This window comes from Odontesthes bonariensis, chromosome 16 (assembly GCF_027942865.1).
Source record: "Odontesthes bonariensis isolate fOdoBon6 chromosome 16, fOdoBon6.hap1, whole genome shotgun sequence".
In the NCBI taxonomy this organism is placed as follows: domain Eukaryota; kingdom Metazoa; phylum Chordata; class Actinopteri; order Atheriniformes; family Atherinopsidae; genus Odontesthes; species Odontesthes bonariensis.
In genome coordinates this window covers 24,610,974-24,630,259 of record NC_134521.1, presented here as the reverse complement: position 1 = coordinate 24,630,259, position 19,286 = coordinate 24,610,974, and the positions used below count along the sequence as shown (strand labels likewise).

At 43.6% G+C, this 19,286-nt stretch overlaps 1 protein-coding gene across 1 annotated transcript; it reads left to right on the top strand.

Annotated features, from left to right (window-relative positions):
- The first annotated feature begins 15,449 nt into the window (after nucleotides 1–15,449).
- On the top strand, nucleotides 15,450–17,558 carry LOC142401821 (general transcription factor II-I repeat domain-containing protein 2-like). The gene has a single exon (XM_075487290.1). It carries the CDS (start codon nucleotides 15,638–15,640, stop codon nucleotides 17,462–17,464), a length of 1,827 nt encoding a protein of 608 aa, XP_075343405.1. The 5' UTR covers nucleotides 15,450–15,637; the 3' UTR covers nucleotides 17,465–17,558.
- The last annotated feature ends 1,728 nt before the right edge of the window (nucleotides 17,559–19,286 follow it).

Genomic DNA, 19,286 nt, shown 5'->3' with positions numbered 1-19,286 from the left:
ACTCAGACATGCAGTTCTCCAAGTACAACTATTTCATGACCTTGATACATACAAAATGTTCAAATACAGTGATTAAGGCTGCATGGTTGTGTGATGGTTAGCTTTATCGCTTTACAACAAGAGGGTTCCTGGTTGTGTGGAGTTTGCATGTTCTTCCCTTGCGTGGGTTCTCTCCAAGTACACTGGCTTCCTCCCATCATCCAAAAAGCATGCAAGTTAAGTTAATTGGTGACTAAATCATCTCTTGGTGTGAGTGTGTGTGGTTTTTCATCTTGTTTGTTTCTGTGTGGATGTGTAATGGATTGGCAACCTGCTGCCCAATGGCGGATAGGTTTTAGGCCCTTTGATGGTTGAACCTCTCCAGGAGATTCCTCTTGTTTATGGTCTAGTTCAAGTGATATAGCTCCACGGTGGTGAAATAAACAGTCACATCCTGTATGGAAAACTTTCTTCCTCCCCTGCTGCACACTCAGGAGTTTAATGGTAAGGATGGGGGGTGGGAGCACAGGCAGATTGAACAGTTGCTAACTTGTTCAGACCAAATCCCTTGATCATCAGCACTCAGAACAACCTGGTCTCAGGAAAGATATTTTAATAGGGGTCAGAAAAGGATTGTTGTGCTTAGGTCAAGTGATATTTTAGCCAAAGTCTGTCTCATACATCTCAGAAAACTGTGCCAGGTTATTAAGAAAGGGCATAATATGTCTCCTATAAGATCCCAGTTTTTGTTGGCACTGAATTACATTCAAAAGCGAGGAAACTCATTTTGGCCGCTTGTATTCGCGATCTCGTTCTTTCGGTCACTACCCACAGCTCGTAACCATAGTTGAGGGTAGGAACATAGATTGACCGGTTAATCGAGAGCTTCGCCTTCTGGCTCAGCTCCTTCTTCACCACGACGGGCCGGTGCAGAGCCCGCATCACTGCAGACGCCACACCGATCCGTCTGTCAATCTCCTGCTCCATTCGTCCCTCACTCGTGAACAAGACCCCGAGATACTTGAACTCTTCCACTTGGGGAAGGAGCTCATTCCCGACCCGGAGAGAGCATTCCACCCTTTTCTGGCCGAAGACCATGGTCTCAGATTTGGAGGTGCTGATTCTCATCCCAGACGCTTCACACTCGGCTGCGAACCGCTCCAGTGAGAGCTGAAGGTCACGGCCCGACGACGCCAACAGAACCACATCGTCCGCAAAAAGCAGAGACCCGATTCTGAGGTCGCCAAACCGGACCCCTCAACGCCCTGGCTGCGCCTACAAATTCTGTCCATAAAAATTATGAACAGAATCGGTGACAAAGGGCAGCCCTGACGGAGTCCAACCCTCACAGGAAACATGTCCGACTTACTGCCGGCAATACAAATATATAAATGTCCAAATCCTGATTTGTTGCCAGTTCTTTGGGGATGTATCAGTATCCAAAATTCATGGTTTTAGCATATCAAGTATGAAGATTTTCTTTTTTTTTAATCATATTACTCTTGCCTCTCCCTTTTATTAAGGTTTTTGAGCCAAGCAAAAGAAATGTATTCATGTTCACGTAGTCGAGTGCGACTGATTGAATATGGGCAGAGACCATAATTTTCCTGAATTAAATGGGTATTAGTAATTGTAAGCAGTTGTAGCTTTTTAGATGGCTACCAAAGAGGTTTTCACCAAAATAATTGCAAAAAGTCAGTTATATTATTGAAAATGTTGCTTTGTGTTTGTCAAGCTTTTTTCAGTCAGCATGCTTTCTATATCCAAAATGCTGCCATACATCTGCCCACAAGTATGACTTTGTCACTGTTGGTGTTGCTGCTCCTGTCATGTTTCCCCCTCCTCTCAGCCAGCACAGGTTCCTCTTAACACATGCATGCATGAATGTTGTTGCTCAATGTCCCAAGACTAATCATGTGAAACGAAAGTTACCATTGTAACTATGGTTCTATGAATTCTGGATGACTGCCAGAGGGCGGTGCTTTCAGCACTGGATATCTCCATCTCACATATGTGCAGGTCGAGTTATTATACCAACAAAGTCACCTGTGACCATGTGATGACGTAGAGTGCACGCCCCAGTAAAAGACCCCCACGTCATCGCGCAATTCCAAGTGAGAGATAACTCTGGCGGTCATCCATAATTCATAGAACCGTAGTTACATTCGTAACTTTCGTTCTATTTCATTCCTCCTGACCGCCAGAGGGCAGTGCTTTCAGCACAATGCTTACCCCATTAAGGCATGGAAGCTGTTGATAGAACAGCCGTTGCCACAGCAGGTAGACATGTGGAGCATAGAAGCTGAATGCAACTTCTCCATGTCTGGTTCTGACTGGGAACTGATAGAAGAACGGATCCAGATGACCTGAGGGGTTTGGAAGGTTCATACTGGGTCAGGAGGTCACTGATGTATTCTGGTCCTAGACCATTCAGAGCTTTATAGACCAGCATCAGAACTTTAAAGACTATCCTCTGATGGACAGGCAGCCGGTGTAAAGACCTCAGAACTGGACTGATGTGGTCCACTTTTTTGGTCTTAGTGAGGACTCGAGCAGCAGAGTTCTGAATAAGCTGCAGTTGTCTAACAGACTTTTTAGGTAGACCTGTAAAGATGCTGTTACAGTTGTCAAGCCTACTGAAGATGAATGCATGGACTAGTTTTTCTAGGTCCTGCTGACACATCAGATCCTTTAACCTTGATATATTCTTAAGGTGATAGTAGGCTGACTTTGTTACTGCCCAAATGTGTTTTTCCAAATTTAGGTCTGAGTCCATCACTACACCCAGATTTCTGGCCTGGTTGGTAGTTTCTAGGTGTATTTGAAGTTCTGTGGTGACCTGTAATCGTTTCTCTTTGGCTCCAAAGACAATTAAGCATGTAAAATCACATTGACAATCCACTTTGAAAGTCTCTGTTTTGACAGAGATTGACCTTTCCTACAGCCCCCATAGCAAACATACAATTGGTCAGATTTACGAAAAATGCCTGTAGCCCTCACATATGCCTTGAGTGCCCGAACAGGGCAAAGCTGCTCTCACAGCTCCGTTGCTGTGACGAGCTTGGTGGACTGAATGCTGCTAACTTTACCCTCTGGGGTCTAAGGCCTTTTCAGAGACTTTGAGGCAGTTGTCACCACCTTGACATTTTCAAGTATTTCAACTAACTGTAAACATCAATGCAAAAGTGACATATATGGTTGTATTCGGAAAAGCCTAACAAAAAACAATATGAAAGTGAAGTGAATGTAATACAAACAAGTTTTATTTAAATTGAGGGGAAACACAACTGTACAAAAAAACAAGTTTTAGAGGTCTTTAAACAGTGCAAGAAAACACACTATAAATATATCTAGCCAAGACTTTTGAAGGTTGAACCTTGTAAACAAAAGTGTTGGCTGCATAAAAGTAAAAAGTGCAGTCAGAAACGTTTTTTTGTTTTCACACAAACTGTAAAAAAGTAATTGTAACTCCAGTTAGTGTATCTGTTAGTTGAATACTAATTAGATGGGTGTGTAAAGGCGGTAGCATGGTTGCCGCGTCTGTCACGACGGTGTCGCACCGTGACGTCAAAATGACGTTTCAGGCCTGGCGCTTCCCTTGAAAAGACGGCGCAGCGCGTTGTCGTGCACCAGTCGTCAGTTTTGTAACTTGGCGGCGCCGAGCACAACGAACCGGATGGACCGATGTGAGACCAGGCTCAGTCAGGAGGTGCGTTTGTACAGGCAGCTGTACGAAACTGCAGTGAAACAGCACAGGGAGCACGTAAACTCCCAAAACTGCTTCACAGAGATGGGCAGAACTTTGGGAAAGAGGGAGAGTTCTGTAAGAATGTGTGGAAGAAGCTACGGGACAGATACGTGAAGGCAAAGAAGAGGGCAGAGACTCTGTTGATGCCGGGGGCTTCAGACCTTTACCTCTTTTAACTGAATTAAAAAATTAAAATGATCCGAAAACTGCAGCAGTATCATTAATTACAGTATTCTTGCTCTTGACAGCGGCATTGTTTTCTTCTCCACTTTCGTGGTTGTAGAGTAGAGGTAACCTTCACGTAGCAGCGCCACCTCTGTGACGGAGAAAATTGCAACTAGTTGCAATAGGGTCCTATGGCGGACACGAACTCGTGACGTTATCAACACCGCTCGCGCGAGCAGACGCAGCAACCATGCTAGAGCCTTTACACCCCTGATTCCCCCCACCCTCCTGTCACTCTCCATGTGATAATTGTCTGTCACTGGCAGGACATTGCTGCCTTCCCCCACATGCTGGCTGAATGGGGTGTGTTCTCACCTGTGAATAGCCACTCAATCACCTGGTACTTTCCATGTGAATAGCGATAGGTGTGGCCTAGGAAGCTGCTGCAGTCTGAAGGCTCGTGTATACTTCGCAGCAGTGTGTCGCAGTGAGCTTGTCGCAGACACGACGCAGTTATTTTTTGATTTATGCCTTGAAGCGCTGTCTGCGCTATGTTAATCCCACGCCACAACGCAAGAGGGACAATCACGAACAAGCTAGGATTGTGGGTGTTACGGTTATGGAGGTCATTCAACAACAATGGCGACTGGACGAATGCGCACTTTGATTGAGATGCAGCTGATCGATCTAGAAATAGAAGAAATATTGCTACTACTGGAGCTGGCAGAGAGGGAAAGAATCGTCACGGTTAGCACGGTTAGCGTCAGCCGGTTAGCAAACCGGAAATACGCATAGTGTAGAGCGGATGTAGAGTTGACCAATCAGAGGCCTCCTTTCTCTCCCCCCTGCGGCGATGTCTGCGACACTGTCTGCGGTGAGTTACAATTTTGAGGAGGTGCACCAGAGTGTCTGCGTAGTGTCTGCGTAGGGGGGGGGCATGTCTGCGTACATACGCAGACGACCTGGTTTCCGACCATAAACCGCCCTTGAGACTAAAGAAAATCCAAAGATTTCTGTTCACTCTCTTTAAAAAGGGCCAGCTATATAATTTATTTTAAAAAATATATATTTGAAAACTAGAAGTTGGTGTCACTTATATGTTTCAATGAGAAAAACGCACAGAGTTACAGATGTGTTTTTGGAGATGTGTCAAAAATGCCCACCGGTGGGCTTTAGACCCCATAGTGTTAAGTGCTTGGTTTATATGGGATACAGGTCTGCGGCTACACGAAAACGTTTTTCACTGTAAACGATACTTTTTCTTATCGTTTCGCTGTCGCGGCCACACGGAGCCGGCGTTCCCTCTACCCCAAAACGATAGTTTTTGAGAACGGGTTCCAGAGTGGGAAAGTTTGAAAACGGCCTCGTTTCGTTTCCATTGTTACAGCTAAAACGTTTTTGCGTCAGTCAAACGTTGACGCTGTGAGCCAATTTTAACACTTTTCTATTGTCTCACAGCGTGGCGTGACACAGTGGCGTGTGTACTGCATCGTTTCATTGTTTTCATCCGTTTTCGTCTGGACAGCAGCGCGTTTCCGTGTGGTCGCAAGAATTTTCATACCCGTTTTAAAAAAAAAACCTCGTTTCGTTTTCGTGTAGCCGTAGCCTTAGGCTATTGGCGTTTAGGCCCCCCTGCAGTCGTTTAGGCCGACAGAGGAGTCGTTTAGGCCAGGCTACCTGAGCAGCTGAAATCTTTATTACTGTACATTCGTTATTATAAGATATAAGTCAGCTCTACTGGTCTGTCTGGGTAGCCTACATAACTATGGTAAATTATTTAATAACCAACTTTAGTGTGGAAACATTTTTTTTATTTAATAAATGGTGATTTATAAATTCATAAAATTGTGGAAATAATCATCCGCATTGCCACATTCATTGGACAATAATGCTGTATAATACAAATTCGGTTAGCTTAACAATGCTAAATCGCGATCATGCTAACGAGCAGAAACGGACATTTTAAAGAGTGCAAATACACACCAGGAGCAAGAAAACACTATCAGAAAGGTAAGTAACATGTACACATTCATTTCACATCAGAATGAACATAACTTACATCGTCAGTGACTGCCGCACCGGTGTAAACATGTCGAGTGGTGAACGTGAAGAAAGGAAGAGGAACTGCACAAACCGTCTTCAAAATAAAACGCCCACTTCAAATAATAACGAATGTACAATAATAAAGATTTCAGCTGCAGGTAGCCTGGCCTAAACGACTCCTATGTTGGCCTAAAACGACTGCAGGGGGGCCTAAACGACTGCGGCCTAAACGCCAATGGCCTAAACGACCTGCTCCCGTTCTATGTGATGGAGGCACCCTCTCTAGCAGGAAGGAGGGATTGGGAGAGTAACCCCGACCCATCCGGATACCAACGCATACACATCTGGCTCACTGACAGGTCGTGGAGTTCACCCACTCGCTTTGCTGAGTTTTGTCTCTCCTGTGGATTTGAATGAGGGCCGACACACTGACCTCAAAACCAACGTCAAGTCCCATGATGGTACCACAGTGACCCTTGATGGCCTACGCCTCTGTGCGCCCCTCAAGAACCGACTAACCAGATAGTGTGACCCCACTGTCTGGTTGTTCACTCTGGCATGTCCTGCCGAAATGGCCGCTGCATATACCTTTAAAGGGATAGTTCGCCTCTTTTGACATGAAGCTGTATGACATCCCATATTAGCAACATCATTTATGAACATTGACTTACCCCCTGCTGCGTCCTGTGAGCCGAGTTCCAGCCTCATTTTGGAGTTGACGAAGGTAGTCCGGCTAGTTGCCTGGGGACACAAAAATACAGCGTCTTGCTTCTCAAAACAATATGCGTTCAAAAGAGTAATACATTTGCATCACAAAATCCATTGTCCAGGAAAAAGTCAGACCTCACATCGCTTGGCGCTATTTTTGCCTCCCTTGATATCAATGCGTCCAGCCACCTAGCGATAGCCGCACATGTTACGGTGTTTACTGCTCGGGAGCAGGGGACTGCTCGGTCTGCTCTTCGGTCTGCACAGTTTACATTGGATGCATTGATATCAAGGGAGGCAAAAAATAGCGCCAAGCGATGTGAGGTCTGACCTTTTCCTGGACCACGATTTTGTGATGCAAATGTATTACTCTTTTGAACGCATATTGTTTTGCATTGTTTTGCTGCAAGCACCCTCTGCCACTCTACACCAGGTAAAGAACATTACTTTTGAATATGCAAATGTGTAATCTCTGCTGTCGATATAATGGTGGTAACAAGAGCCAAGCACAAACATATCATGTAGGCTGCTCTTACTGATGTCCTGTTTGAATGCGAAAGAAATAATTAATAGAGCCACACAGAACTATAATGAATGGTAAGCCATCCTTCATTTTTATAACTTGTTTTTTATTCTTAAATGTTTTTAGCCTTCAGCAACTACAGCAGAGCCAGCGTCTGCATTGGCATCAACCACCATCAGCCAGCCCTAGCCAGTTGCCAGCACCCTCTTCCACCCAAGACCTGGTAAAGAAAACTATTGCATTTCATATGAATCTTGTTGAGTGTCACAGTATTAGAATTCAAGGTATTGTATTACAATTGTTGTGTACTAAGTATCTGTTTCCACCCTCGTTTTTTTTTAGGAAAGAGAAAAAGGGCTGATACTCTTATGGCTACTGTGCAGGATATGCTTGTGTCAGATGCTGAACAGCAGAGGCTAAGCAATGCATGCTTCAGTGGCATGATGCAGTTCTTTGAGGAACAGACACAGAGCGCATGGCTCTACGGGCGGAGCAGTCAGAAGCCAGCCGCCAGCAAAGAGTAATCATGGAGGGTCTCTTGGGTGTTATGGACAGGATGGCAACAAGGCAAGAAACACCAAAGTGATGTGAAGACATCCTGCACATGTACATAATTATTTTTGCACTGCTAACACTTTTGTTCTATGTTTGTGAAGTTTTTTTAAAGTGTGTATTGAGGAAAAAAATAAATGACTTTTTGAAGAGTCAGAAGTCTTTTGGGTTTTTGTTAATAGTGATGCCAGCTAGATGTTTTTTTGGCCTCATCTAACTATGAAATATTAATGGATTATTTTTAACTAATAGTAGCTATGAAATATTAAATAATTCATATTTACTCGCTACATTTTAAGCCTTTCTTATCTTCAGGTGTGCATTACACTACAGTTTATCAACTTATTTTTAAAATACACTACATCACAGGATGCAGTTTATCATGTTTAATAAAGGTCTGGCATTCAAATACTTGTGACCACTTATAAAAGTACACGCCTGTAAACATTTCACCACACACCTCTTTCTACATTTCAACCCCCACATACCACTCATTTTGTGTGACTATATCTTAGAATTTCTCTAAACCATAAGTCAGTCACAAATAACCCCATCAGGACTGATTACTCCTTAACATTTGAGGTCTGCTACTGATGTACTGCTGATAGATTTCATAATGCACACAAAGTTTTATTTTGTACATAAAAAAATTAACTCTGAACAAAGTTACAGTTTCTATGGAACATGTAGCGTATGGCTGTGCACCAGGTTAGAGTCATGAAAGCATGACGTCAGCAGTAAGTGTAAAGCCTGGTTTATAGTCGGTAACGCAAGACGCAAAGCAAGACGCAAGAAGAAACGCAAGCCCTTGCGCGGTTGCAAGCCCCCCATTGCGAGCTTGCGTGTGTCACCTCAATTTTCTAAACTTCACGCAAGAAAAGACGCAAGCCTACTACTTGAAAACGGCATACTCATTGATCAGACAGTATGCAGAGCGTTTACACACAGTGCACTTCACTCCTGCCCGAGCCGAAATCAGCCGGCCTGAAAAGCTGATTTCCCTTAAGCTATAAACTCTGTAAATATATAACTTTAGCAACATTTGAAACATTTTCAGGCGAGAAAGTAGTCGTTTAGACCCCCAAGGTGTTGAAAATCTGACAAAATACCGGCTATTTACAAGAAGAAGCATGAATCACTCGAAGAGCTCCTGGCGGTGAATTTCCTTTCATCATAGTATGCTTGTCATTGAAAAAACCCGCTACTCCACCTACTCTCCTGGCAGTGAATCGCCATGCAGCACACGCAAGCGCCGACAAAGCTAAATGAAGTATAAACGTCTCGAGCCATTAACATACGCGCAAGAAGAAAGCGCAAGGGCAGTTAAAAGAAGTATAACTCAGCCTTAAGGTGTGACGTGTGTTCTGAGTCACCTGAAGCTGCAGTTAATAAAAGCACGGAATTAGCATACAGTCGTTGTCAGCGCCTTCTTAAACATGACATTGGCGACGAGGATGGAGCTTCCACTTTCACCTTTGCCTCCGTTCCTCGCTCTGCCCGGTGAGCCACCGATCCCGTGGTCCCGCTGGTCTGAATCGTTCGAGACGTTTGTGGCGGCCATGGGTCTCGCCGACGCAGCCGAAGCTAGGCTAAGAGCTATACTTATCCACAGCCTGGGCAACGAGGGACAGCGCATCTTCCGGACTCTCAGACCCGCGCCGGAATACACAGACTGTGTCACTTTGCTGGACAGGCATTTTGCCACGCCACAGAGCCTCGTGGTTCGGCGGATTATCTTCCGTCAACGCTGACAGCGGCCGGGTGAGACGGTTCATCAGTACGTCACCGACCTCCGGTGTTTGGCCAGCCTCTGTCAGTTCGGCTTGTTAGAAGAGGAGATGATTCGAGATCAGCTCGCAGAGCACAAAGTTGACCCTAAGCGACGTGAGAAACTGTTCACGGCGCCGGACGACCTGTCGCTGTCAAAGGCGGTGGAAATAGCCTTCCAGCTTGAGTCGGCTGCTCAGTTAGCATTGCGGCTGGCGGCGCCAGGCTCGACGCCCCCACTCACAGCACCCTGGCACAGACAGTGGCCCCGTCTGCTCAACCCTCCTCCGACCTCGAGGTAAACGTCGCGGGACACCAGGGGGCTACAGGACGCCGGCCGTGTGGAAATTGTAGCTCTTCCTCCCACCTCTCACGTGCACCAACGTGTCCAGCCATGGGGCAGAGGTGCCAGCGCTGCGGTAAGCTAAACCACTTCGCTAAAGTGTGCCGCTCAGCACCTTCCTCCGCAAACAACCATCCCCGCTCACCCCGCCCACCAAGCCCGACCACCATCCATTCTGTGGGCTCCAATGCCAAGCCATTCACCTGGTGCACGGTGGAGCTAGATGGCATATGCCTCCCGCTGTTGCTGGACACTGCTGCCTCCAGATCTCTGCTCAACGAGTCCACAGTCCGGCGACTCTTCCCCCAACAGGCGATCAAAGCGGACGCAGAAGAGCTGTATGGCTGCGGACACGCTAGAATCGGCATGGTGGGCACCACCACTTTCTCTGTCCGCTACGGCTCCAGGGCTCTCCCAGCATATACCTTTCAGGTGTCCCGCCATGGTGCCAACCTTCTGGGTTTGGATTTGTACTGCGCCCTGGGCTTTTCTATCACAGACAACATGGGTGCCACCATACTGACAGTGTCCACACCCTGGCAGCACCGCTGGCCATCACTTTTCAACGGGCTGGGCTGCCTTACCGCTTTCAACCACCAGCCACTCATTGACCCGGCTGTGCCTCCAGTCATCCAACCCTTACGCCGGTTGCCCCTCGCCCTGCGAGATGACGTCACGGCCGAGCTGCAGAAACTGCTGGACACCGGCATCATTGAGCGGGTTGACACCTCGCCCTGGGTCTCTAACTTGTTCGTGGCGAAGAAGAAGTCGGGTGGCCTGCACCCCTGCGTGGATCTCAGGCGGGTAAATAGAGCAGTGATCCCAGATAGGTACCCACTGCCTACGGTGGAGGAGCTGTCCGCTTAGTTTTATGGCTCAACAGTCTTCTCCAAGCTCGACCTCCGCCAAGGTTATCTACAGGTCCCTTTACATCCTGGCAGTCACAACCTCACTGCTTTTGTGACCCACATTGGGGTCTTTCGGTACATCCGTATGTCTTTCGGCCTGAGCTCCGCCCCTAGTTGCTTTCAGAAAATCATGGCCACCATCTTTGCAGCCATCCCAGGTGTGGTTGTATATCTCAACGACATTGTGGTTCACGGGGTGACGTCCGCCTCACATGACGAGCGCCTTTCCAGGGTGCTCGACGCCCTCAGCAGCCACAACCTCACGTTGAACGGGGAGAAGTGCATCTTTGCAGAATCTGCTATCGAATTTGTGGGCTTTCGCCAGAGCAGTGACGGCCCGAGCCCGCTCCACTCAAATGTTGATGCTGTCCTGCGCCTGCCTGAGCCCTCCTGCCCCGCCCAGCTATTGTCATTCCTGGGAATGACAGCCTATTACCTGAGCTTTCTTCCTCACTACACTGAGACCACTGCACTGCTGCATGCCCTCTCAAGCAGGACGCACCCTGGGCTTGAACCCCTGCATGCCGTGCCGCTGTCCGCCGCCTCAAATCCCAGCTCACCTCTCTGCCGGTGCTTGCCCACTTTGACCTGCTGAGTCCTACGCTTGTGACCTGTGACGCATCCAACACAGCAGTCGGCACCGTCCTGTCCCAACTCCAGCAAGGGACAGAGCGGCCAGTGGCGTTTACTTCCAGATCTCTGACTCCGGCTGAGCGCAAGTACTCGGTGGGGGAAAGGGAAGCACTGGTCTGCGTCTGGGCCTGTGAACGTTGGCACATGTACCTGGTGCAACTTCACTCCTGAGGATTTTGACAGGACGGGTAGGATTGTCAGGTTTAGAGATGATGCTTGAGTCATTTGTAGGGTCTGTATTTCATAGAGTAAGGCTGCACCACATCGCAAAATTAACTGCCCTGGAGTTACAGAGTGCCAGCATACGCGAGAAGCTGTGCAAAACAGCTATTTTTCAAGGGTTTTAGCTCCCCAGCCCCAGTTACAAGTCTAACAATGATAATTCCAACCTGGAATTATAACGCTTACTTTACCTTTAAAAACAATTTACTGAGCTGGTACAGTATATATGTGCAATATTATATGACATATACTGCGTCAATGTTTACTTTCACCATATATATAATTACCATTTTTACCACTATATCTTTTTCTAATATTATTATAACTGTTTTTACTGTTTTTTTTTATTATTCACGACACTTTATTTTATTCCTTGTCGTTGTTTTGTCTGTTTTTCTTGAATGCCAACAAAATTTTGTTGTAGGAATACAATGACAAATAAAAAAAAATCTTGAATCCTATATGGGAGCTTGTATGTATATGTCTTACAGAAGGGTCGTGTGTCTGTGTATGTGAGAGAGAAACAAATTCAAATGAACAATGAAACTTGTTTCTTTACTAAAAATAAAATTTATACTTAAATTCATTTATACATGTATCAATATGCCATAGGCTACCATATGTCTTTGTTAAAGAGCATAATACAGTCTTTCAGCATGAAAGCACGTGTTTTTAATGTATGACAGCGTGTATCATAACTAAATCTTTGCTGTTTGTAACAAACCAAACCGTGTGAAAATCCAGTAAATATTCGGGGAGTTATGATTATTGTAGTTGGGGATATGCACCTTCCTCAGTCAAAATTAATGCAATGCGGGGGCATTGGAGACCCATCCAAGATGGCGGCCGCGCTGATACGTCAGCTCCAATGGGCAGCGTCAGTCTATGAGGCATCTACGTATATTATGTCTATGGTCGTAACTCTGTATTACTCTATAGCTCTGGGTCACAGGTGACTTTGCACATATGTGAGATGGAGATATCCAGTGCTGAAAGCACCACCCTCTGGCGATCAGGAGAAATAAAATAGAACTAGAAAGAGCTGTTCCTGCGAAACAGCTGTGAGAATGCAAGAGCTGAATTACCATGCTAAAATATCTTAAGAAGCTAAAAAAAGCTAAAACAGCTGAAGAAGCTAAAGCTGAAGTAAATGAAGAAGCTAAAGCTAAAGGAGCTGAAGAAGCTAAAGCTAAAGGAGCTGAGGAAGCTAAAGCTAAAGGAGCTGAAGAAGCTAAAGCTGAAGGAGCTGAAGAAGCTAAAACCTAAAGGAGCTAAAGAAGCTAAAACAGCTGAAGAAGCTAAAGAAGCTAAAATAAGCTAAAACAGCTCAAGAAGCTAACAGCTGAAGGAGCTAAAGCTAAAACAGCTGAAGAAGCTAACAGCTGAAGAAGCTAAAAGAGCTGAAGAAGCTAAAGCTAAAGGAGCTGAAGAAGCTAAAGCTGAAGGAGCTGAAGAAGCTAAAAGCTAATGGAGCTAAAGAAGCTAAAAGAAGCTAAAACAGCTGAAGAAGCTAAAATAAGCTAAAACAGCTGAAGAAGCTAACAGCTGAAGGAGCTAAAGCTAAAACAGCTGAAGAAGCTAACAGCTGAAGAAGCTAAAGCTAAAGGAGCTGAAGAAGCTAGCAGCTGAAGGAGCTAAAGAGTTAGAGTTAGAAGTTAGCTAAAGAAGCTAAAAAAGGCTAAAACAGCTAAAGAAGCTAAAAGAAGCTAAAAGCTGAAAGAGCTATGGAAGCTAAAAAAAGGCTGAGAAGAAACAGGAGTTTGAAGTTGAAATGACATTTAAAAGACGAAAGTGTAATGATTTCGAGCTAGAAACAGTTGAAATGGCTGAAAGTATGCTTAAATTGTTACAAAAAAAATGTTCTTAATTTTGAGCTGACATGCTGGAGATTGAACCCGGTCCACCCGCACGAAAGGGCGGTAGAGTCACCATTAGGCCATTTAATTCTGTTAAATCGGAACTACATATAATCAATTTAAAGACTACACAGACAGACACAGAGCACAGCTGCTGCAGCCGCGGGACAAATCTGAGGCGCAAACTGTCTTCTAACACGTTTTGTGAGAAAAGTTGAACAGCTAGAAAATTAATTTTAACATCGTTAGAAGCAGAAGGCTTAGAGGAACTTAGCAAAGTAGTTTTACATCTGTGGAGTCAACTATATTTAAATCGAAGCAGTTTGAACACACACAACATGTATGGAGAGATGAGACGGCCGCCCGCCGATCGCGGGAGAGAAATGACGCCGAACACTGACTTCAAATACATCTTGTGAGAAAAGTTGAGCAGCTAGAAAAATAATTTTAACACCGTTAGAAGCAGAAGACTTAGAGGAACTTACCAAAGTAGTTTTACATCTGTGGAGTGAACTATATTTAAATCGAAGCAGTTTGAAACACTTGAAGCTGATTCAAAAATGGCAGATTTCCTCAGAATTTGAGATTTGGTTCAAGCTTAAAGGCCCATAGTTCAAAATCTGTCCATGTGAGCTCTTTAGGAGTTACATTGGCTGAAAGAGGACAAGTTTTCCTACATTTTAAGGTATAATTTGTTTCTCTCAGTTAAACTGTATGAAAGTTATAGTAATTTGTTTGAAAAGTTGAAACTTATCAGCACTGCTGAATGTCTCACTCTAAAATCCAAGAAGGAACTTCATTTTCATATTTCTTAAACTGTCATATTTCAAAATTGGCCGAATATTTTTAAAAGCTGAATCATTTTGTAATAGCTGAATGTCTTATGAACATTTTAAAATTTGAATGGTGTCTCTAGCTGAAAGTATGCTGAACTAGTTACGATTTGAAAGAATTTGAAGGATTTGAAGGATTTGAAAGGATTTGATGATAAGGATTTGAAGAACTTAATTTTCATATTTTTGAAACTGTCATATTTCAAAATTGGCTGAATATTTTTAAAAGCTGAATCATTTTGTAATAGCTGAATGTCTTATGAACATTTTAAAATTTGAATGGTGTCTCTAGCTGAAAGTATGCTGAACTAGTTAAGATTTGAAGGATTTGAAAGGATATGAAAGGATTTGAAGATTTACCATTACTTTTAATGGGGAAAAAAGTTGAAGAAAAAGCTTAATATCTTAAAAAGTTGAAAAGTTAGAAACACCAAAAAATATTTCCCATCAAGAGCTGAAAGAGCTGAACATTTTGATACCAAATTTGTTGAAATAGCTGAAAGTATGCTGGAGTAGTTGAATGCCAAAAATCGGCGGAATAATAATAAAGAGAAACAGGAATGTAATAGTGAGAATGCTTAATGCATTCTCACAATAATAACTAGAAAGAGCTGTTCCTGCGAAACAGCTGTGAGAATGCATGAGCTGAATTACCTTGCTAAAAAATCTTAAGAAGCTAAAAGATTTGAACATTTTAAAATTTGAATGGTGTCTCTAGCTGAAAGTATGCTGAAGAAGTTAAGATTTGAAGGATTTGAAGGATTTGAAAGGATTTGAAGGATTTGAAAGGATTTGAAGATAAACTTAAGCAAGAAACAGTTGAAATGGCTGAAAGTATGCTTAAATAGTTATAAAAAAAAATTTAAAAAAATTAAAAATTTGATCTGACATGCTGAGGATTGAACCCGGGCCGCCCGCACGAAAGGGCGCTAGTGATACAATTAGGCCATTTCGTTCTGAAACTGGAAGTGCATATGACCTATTTAAAGACTACACAGACAGAAACAGAGCACAGCTGCTGCAGCCGCGGGACAAATCTGAGGCGCAGACTGTCTTCTAACACGTCTTGTGAGAAAAGTTGAACAGCTAGAAAAATTATTTTAACACCATTAGAAGCAGAAGGCTTACAGCACACATGTCAAAGTCAAGGCCCGCGGGCCAGATCCGGCCCGCGAATAAATTATCTATGGCCCTCTGGATGATATTTAATTACCATTAGAACCGGCCCGCAGGCCACAGCCGCCCGCTGGCGTTTTGGAAGCACCAACACTACATCCCCCACAATGCAACGGTAGCCCGCGAAGTCACTGCAGCGCGAACAAGCGGCTTCATTATTCATCAGCTGTCAGAGTCAAAAATGGCAAAACGTAAGGTGGACGCTGAGAACAGGGACTTTCAAGCCAGGTGGGAGGCAGAGTACCTGTTTACGGAGGTAAAAGGCAAACCTGTGTGTCTTCTGTGTGGAGAAAGTGTGGCGGTCATGAAAGAATACAACCTAAGAAGGCACTATCAAACATCTCAGAAACACACAGTCAAAGATAAGAATATGGACACGGAACAAAGGCTACAGAAGGTGAAAGAATTAAAACGAGGACTTAAGTCCAGGCAGGCTATGTTCACACATGTAAAATCACAAAGCGAGGCTGCTGTCAAGGCCAGCTTTATTGTGGCAAAAGAGGTCGCAAAATCAGCCCGGCCCTTTACAGAAGGAGAGTTTATCAAAAAGTGTATGCTTGAAGTTTGTGACGCAGTGTGCCCAGACAAAAGAGTTCTATTCTCAAACGTGAGCCTGAGCAGAAACACCGTTGCTGAACGTGTAGACCAGCTTTCCACCAACATAAAAGAACAGCTTGTGAGAAAGGGAAAAGATTTCATCGCATATTCTCTTGCTGTGGATGAGAGCACGGACACATCTGACATCGCCCAACTGTCAATTTTCGTCCGTGGAGTAGACTCCAGCATGAGCATAACAGAAGAGTTTTTGGCATTACGTCCTATGTATGGCACAACTACAGGACAAGATCTGTATGAAGAGGTATCCAGATGTGTAAATGAGATGGGGCTGCCTTGGGAAAAACTTGTGGGATTAACCACAGACGGAGCACCCGCAATGTGTGGGCGCAGGAGTGGATTGGTGGCAAGGATGCGTGAGAGGATGCGGGAGGAAAACGTCACAGATGAGCTGACAGCTTATCACTGCATCATACACCAGGAGTCATTGTGTGGCAAAGCCTTGAAAATGGAACATGTAATGAGCACCATAAAGCGAGCAGTTAACATCATCAGAGCCAAAGGTTTAAATCACCGCCAGTTCAAGGCATTTCTGGGAGAGTTCGATACAGAGTATGGTGACTTACCGTATCACACAGAGGTGCGATGGCTAAGCCAGGGAAAGGTGCTGCAAAGATGTTTCGAGCTGCGTGAGGAGATCTGTATGTTCATGGAAAGCAAGGGGAAAGACACAACAGAGCTCCGAGATGAAACTTTCCTGTGTGAAATGGCGTTTCTCTGCGACATCACGAGCCATCTGAATGAGGTGAATCTGCAGCTGCAGGGACGGGGACGTGTCATCTCTGATATGTACACAACAGTGAAGGCCTTTAAAACCAAGCTGAGTCTGTGGGAGACGCAGATGCGTAAAGAAAACTTGAGCCACTTTTCCAGCTGCCAGACCATGAAGGAGAAGCTCTCTACCGCTGTGTTCCCGAGTGCACAGTTCGCTGATAAACTCAACACACTTGCCGCCGACTTCCAACGCCGATTTGCTGACTTTGAAGCCCAAAAAAGCAGCTTTGAACTGCTCAGCAATCCCTTTGCAGTTGATGTGGAAAGCGCACCACCACAACTGCAAATGGAGTTGATTGAGCTCCAGTGCAATGACACACTGAAAGTAAAATACGAGAGAGTGGGTGCTGCTGAGTTTGCACGTTTCATCCCCGACACAATGCCCCAGTTGCGCATCCAAGCTGCTCGGACGCTCTCTATGTTTGGCAGCACATACCTGTGTGAACAACTGTTCTCACTAATGAAGCTAAACAAAACATCACACAGGAGCCGTCTTACCGACAATCACCTTCACTCAATCCTGAGGATTTCCTCAGCTCAGAGCCTAACCCCGAACATCGATGAACTTGTGCAAATGATGAGACACCACCAAGTATCAGGCTCCTCCTCAGACAAGTGAGCATCACAGAGCGTATTTTCAGTTTTTAATTCAGTTAAATTCTTACATTTGTTTCGACAAGACGTGATTTTTCTTTGAAGGAAGTATTGTTTTGTCTCTGTGCCATAGATTTTGTATTTTATTTTATTTTATTTATTTATTTATATTTATTTTTCAGTTGAATGGGCTCAGCGGAAATTGCAGATGCCATGAGAAAGAATACAACTGATTTGATCTATTTTTTTATTATACTATTTGAAAGCAGTTGTTGTTGTTGTTGTTGTTTTTAAATTGTTTTTAAAAACAATTTAATTTTTTGCCGTTTGCCTGTTGAAAATGTTTATATAAATGTTTAATGTGCAATCATTTCAATATGTTCTAATAAACATTGAACCAGTCCGGCCCTCGGCTTGTAACAAATTTGTTTTTTTGGCCCTCGGTGTATTTGACTTTGACGCCCCTGGCTTACAGGAACTTAGCAAAGTAGTTTTACATCTGTGGAGTGAACTATATTTAAATCGAAGCAGTTTGAACACACACAACATATATGGAGAGATGAGACACACACAGAGGTCCTGCGCCGGGCGAAAGCTGAAGCGCAAGTCTTCATACTATGACATCCTGTGAAAGAAGTTGAGCAGCTAGAAAAATAATTTTAACACCATTAGAAGCAGAAGGCTTAGAGGAAGTTAGCAAAGTAGTTTTACATCTGTGGAGTGAACTATATTTAAATCGAAGCAGTTTGAAACACTTGAAGCTGATTCAAAAATGGCAGATTTCCTCAGAATTTGAGATTTGGTTCAAGCTTAAAGGCCCATAGTTCAAAATCTGTCCATGTGAGCTCTTTAGGAGTTACATTGGCTGAAAGAGGACAAGTTTTCCTACATTTTAAGGTATAATTTGTTTCTCTCAGTTAAACTGTATGAAAGTTATAGTAATTTGTTTGAAAAGTTGAAACTTATCAGCACTGCTGAATGTCTCACTCTAAAATCCAAGAAGGAACTTCATTTTCATATTTTTTAAACTATCATATTTCAAAATTGGCCGAATATTTTTAAAAGATGAGACATTTTGTAACAGCTGAATGTCTTATGAACATTTTAAAATTTGAATGGTGTCTCTAGCTGAAAGTGTGCTGAACTAGTTACGATTTGAAAGGATTTGAAGGATGTGAAGGATTTGAAAGGATTTGAAGATAAGGATTTGAAGAACTTAATTTTCATATTTTTTAAACTGTCATATTTCAAAATTGGCCGAATATTTTTAAAAGATGAAACATTTTGTAATAGCTGAATGTCTTATGAACATTTTAAAATTTGAATGGTGTCTCTAGCTGAAAGTATGCTGAACTAGTTAAGATTTGAAGGATTTGAAAGGATTTGAAAGGATTTGAAGATTTACCATTACTTTTAATGGGGAAAAAAGTTGAACAAAAAGCTTAATATCTTAAAAAGTTGAAAAGTTAGAAACACCAAAAAATATTTCCCATCAAGAGCTGAAAGAGCTGAACATTTTGATACCAAATTTGTTGAAATAGCTGAAAGTATGCTGGAGTAGTTGAATGCCAAAAATCGGCGGAATAATAATACGGAATAAGAATAATAAAGGGAAACAGGAACTTAATAGTGAGAATGCTTAATGCATTCTCACAATAAAGAGAAACAGGAACTTAATAGTGAGAATGCTTCATGCATTCTCACAATAATAAAGAGAAACAGGAACTTAATAGTGAGAATGCTTAATGCATTCTCACAACTAGTTTTGCAATATTGTCAAGTGACATACAAAGTTGATGCCAAAAAATGCATATATTGAAAAAAATCTTTAAAAATCTGAAAGTATG

Excerpts from the sequence above, each read along its gene's own strand:
- LOC142401821 (XM_075487290.1), top strand. The coding sequence starts at position 15,638 with ATGGCAAAACGTAAGGTGGACGCTGAGAACAGGGACTTTCAAGCCAGG.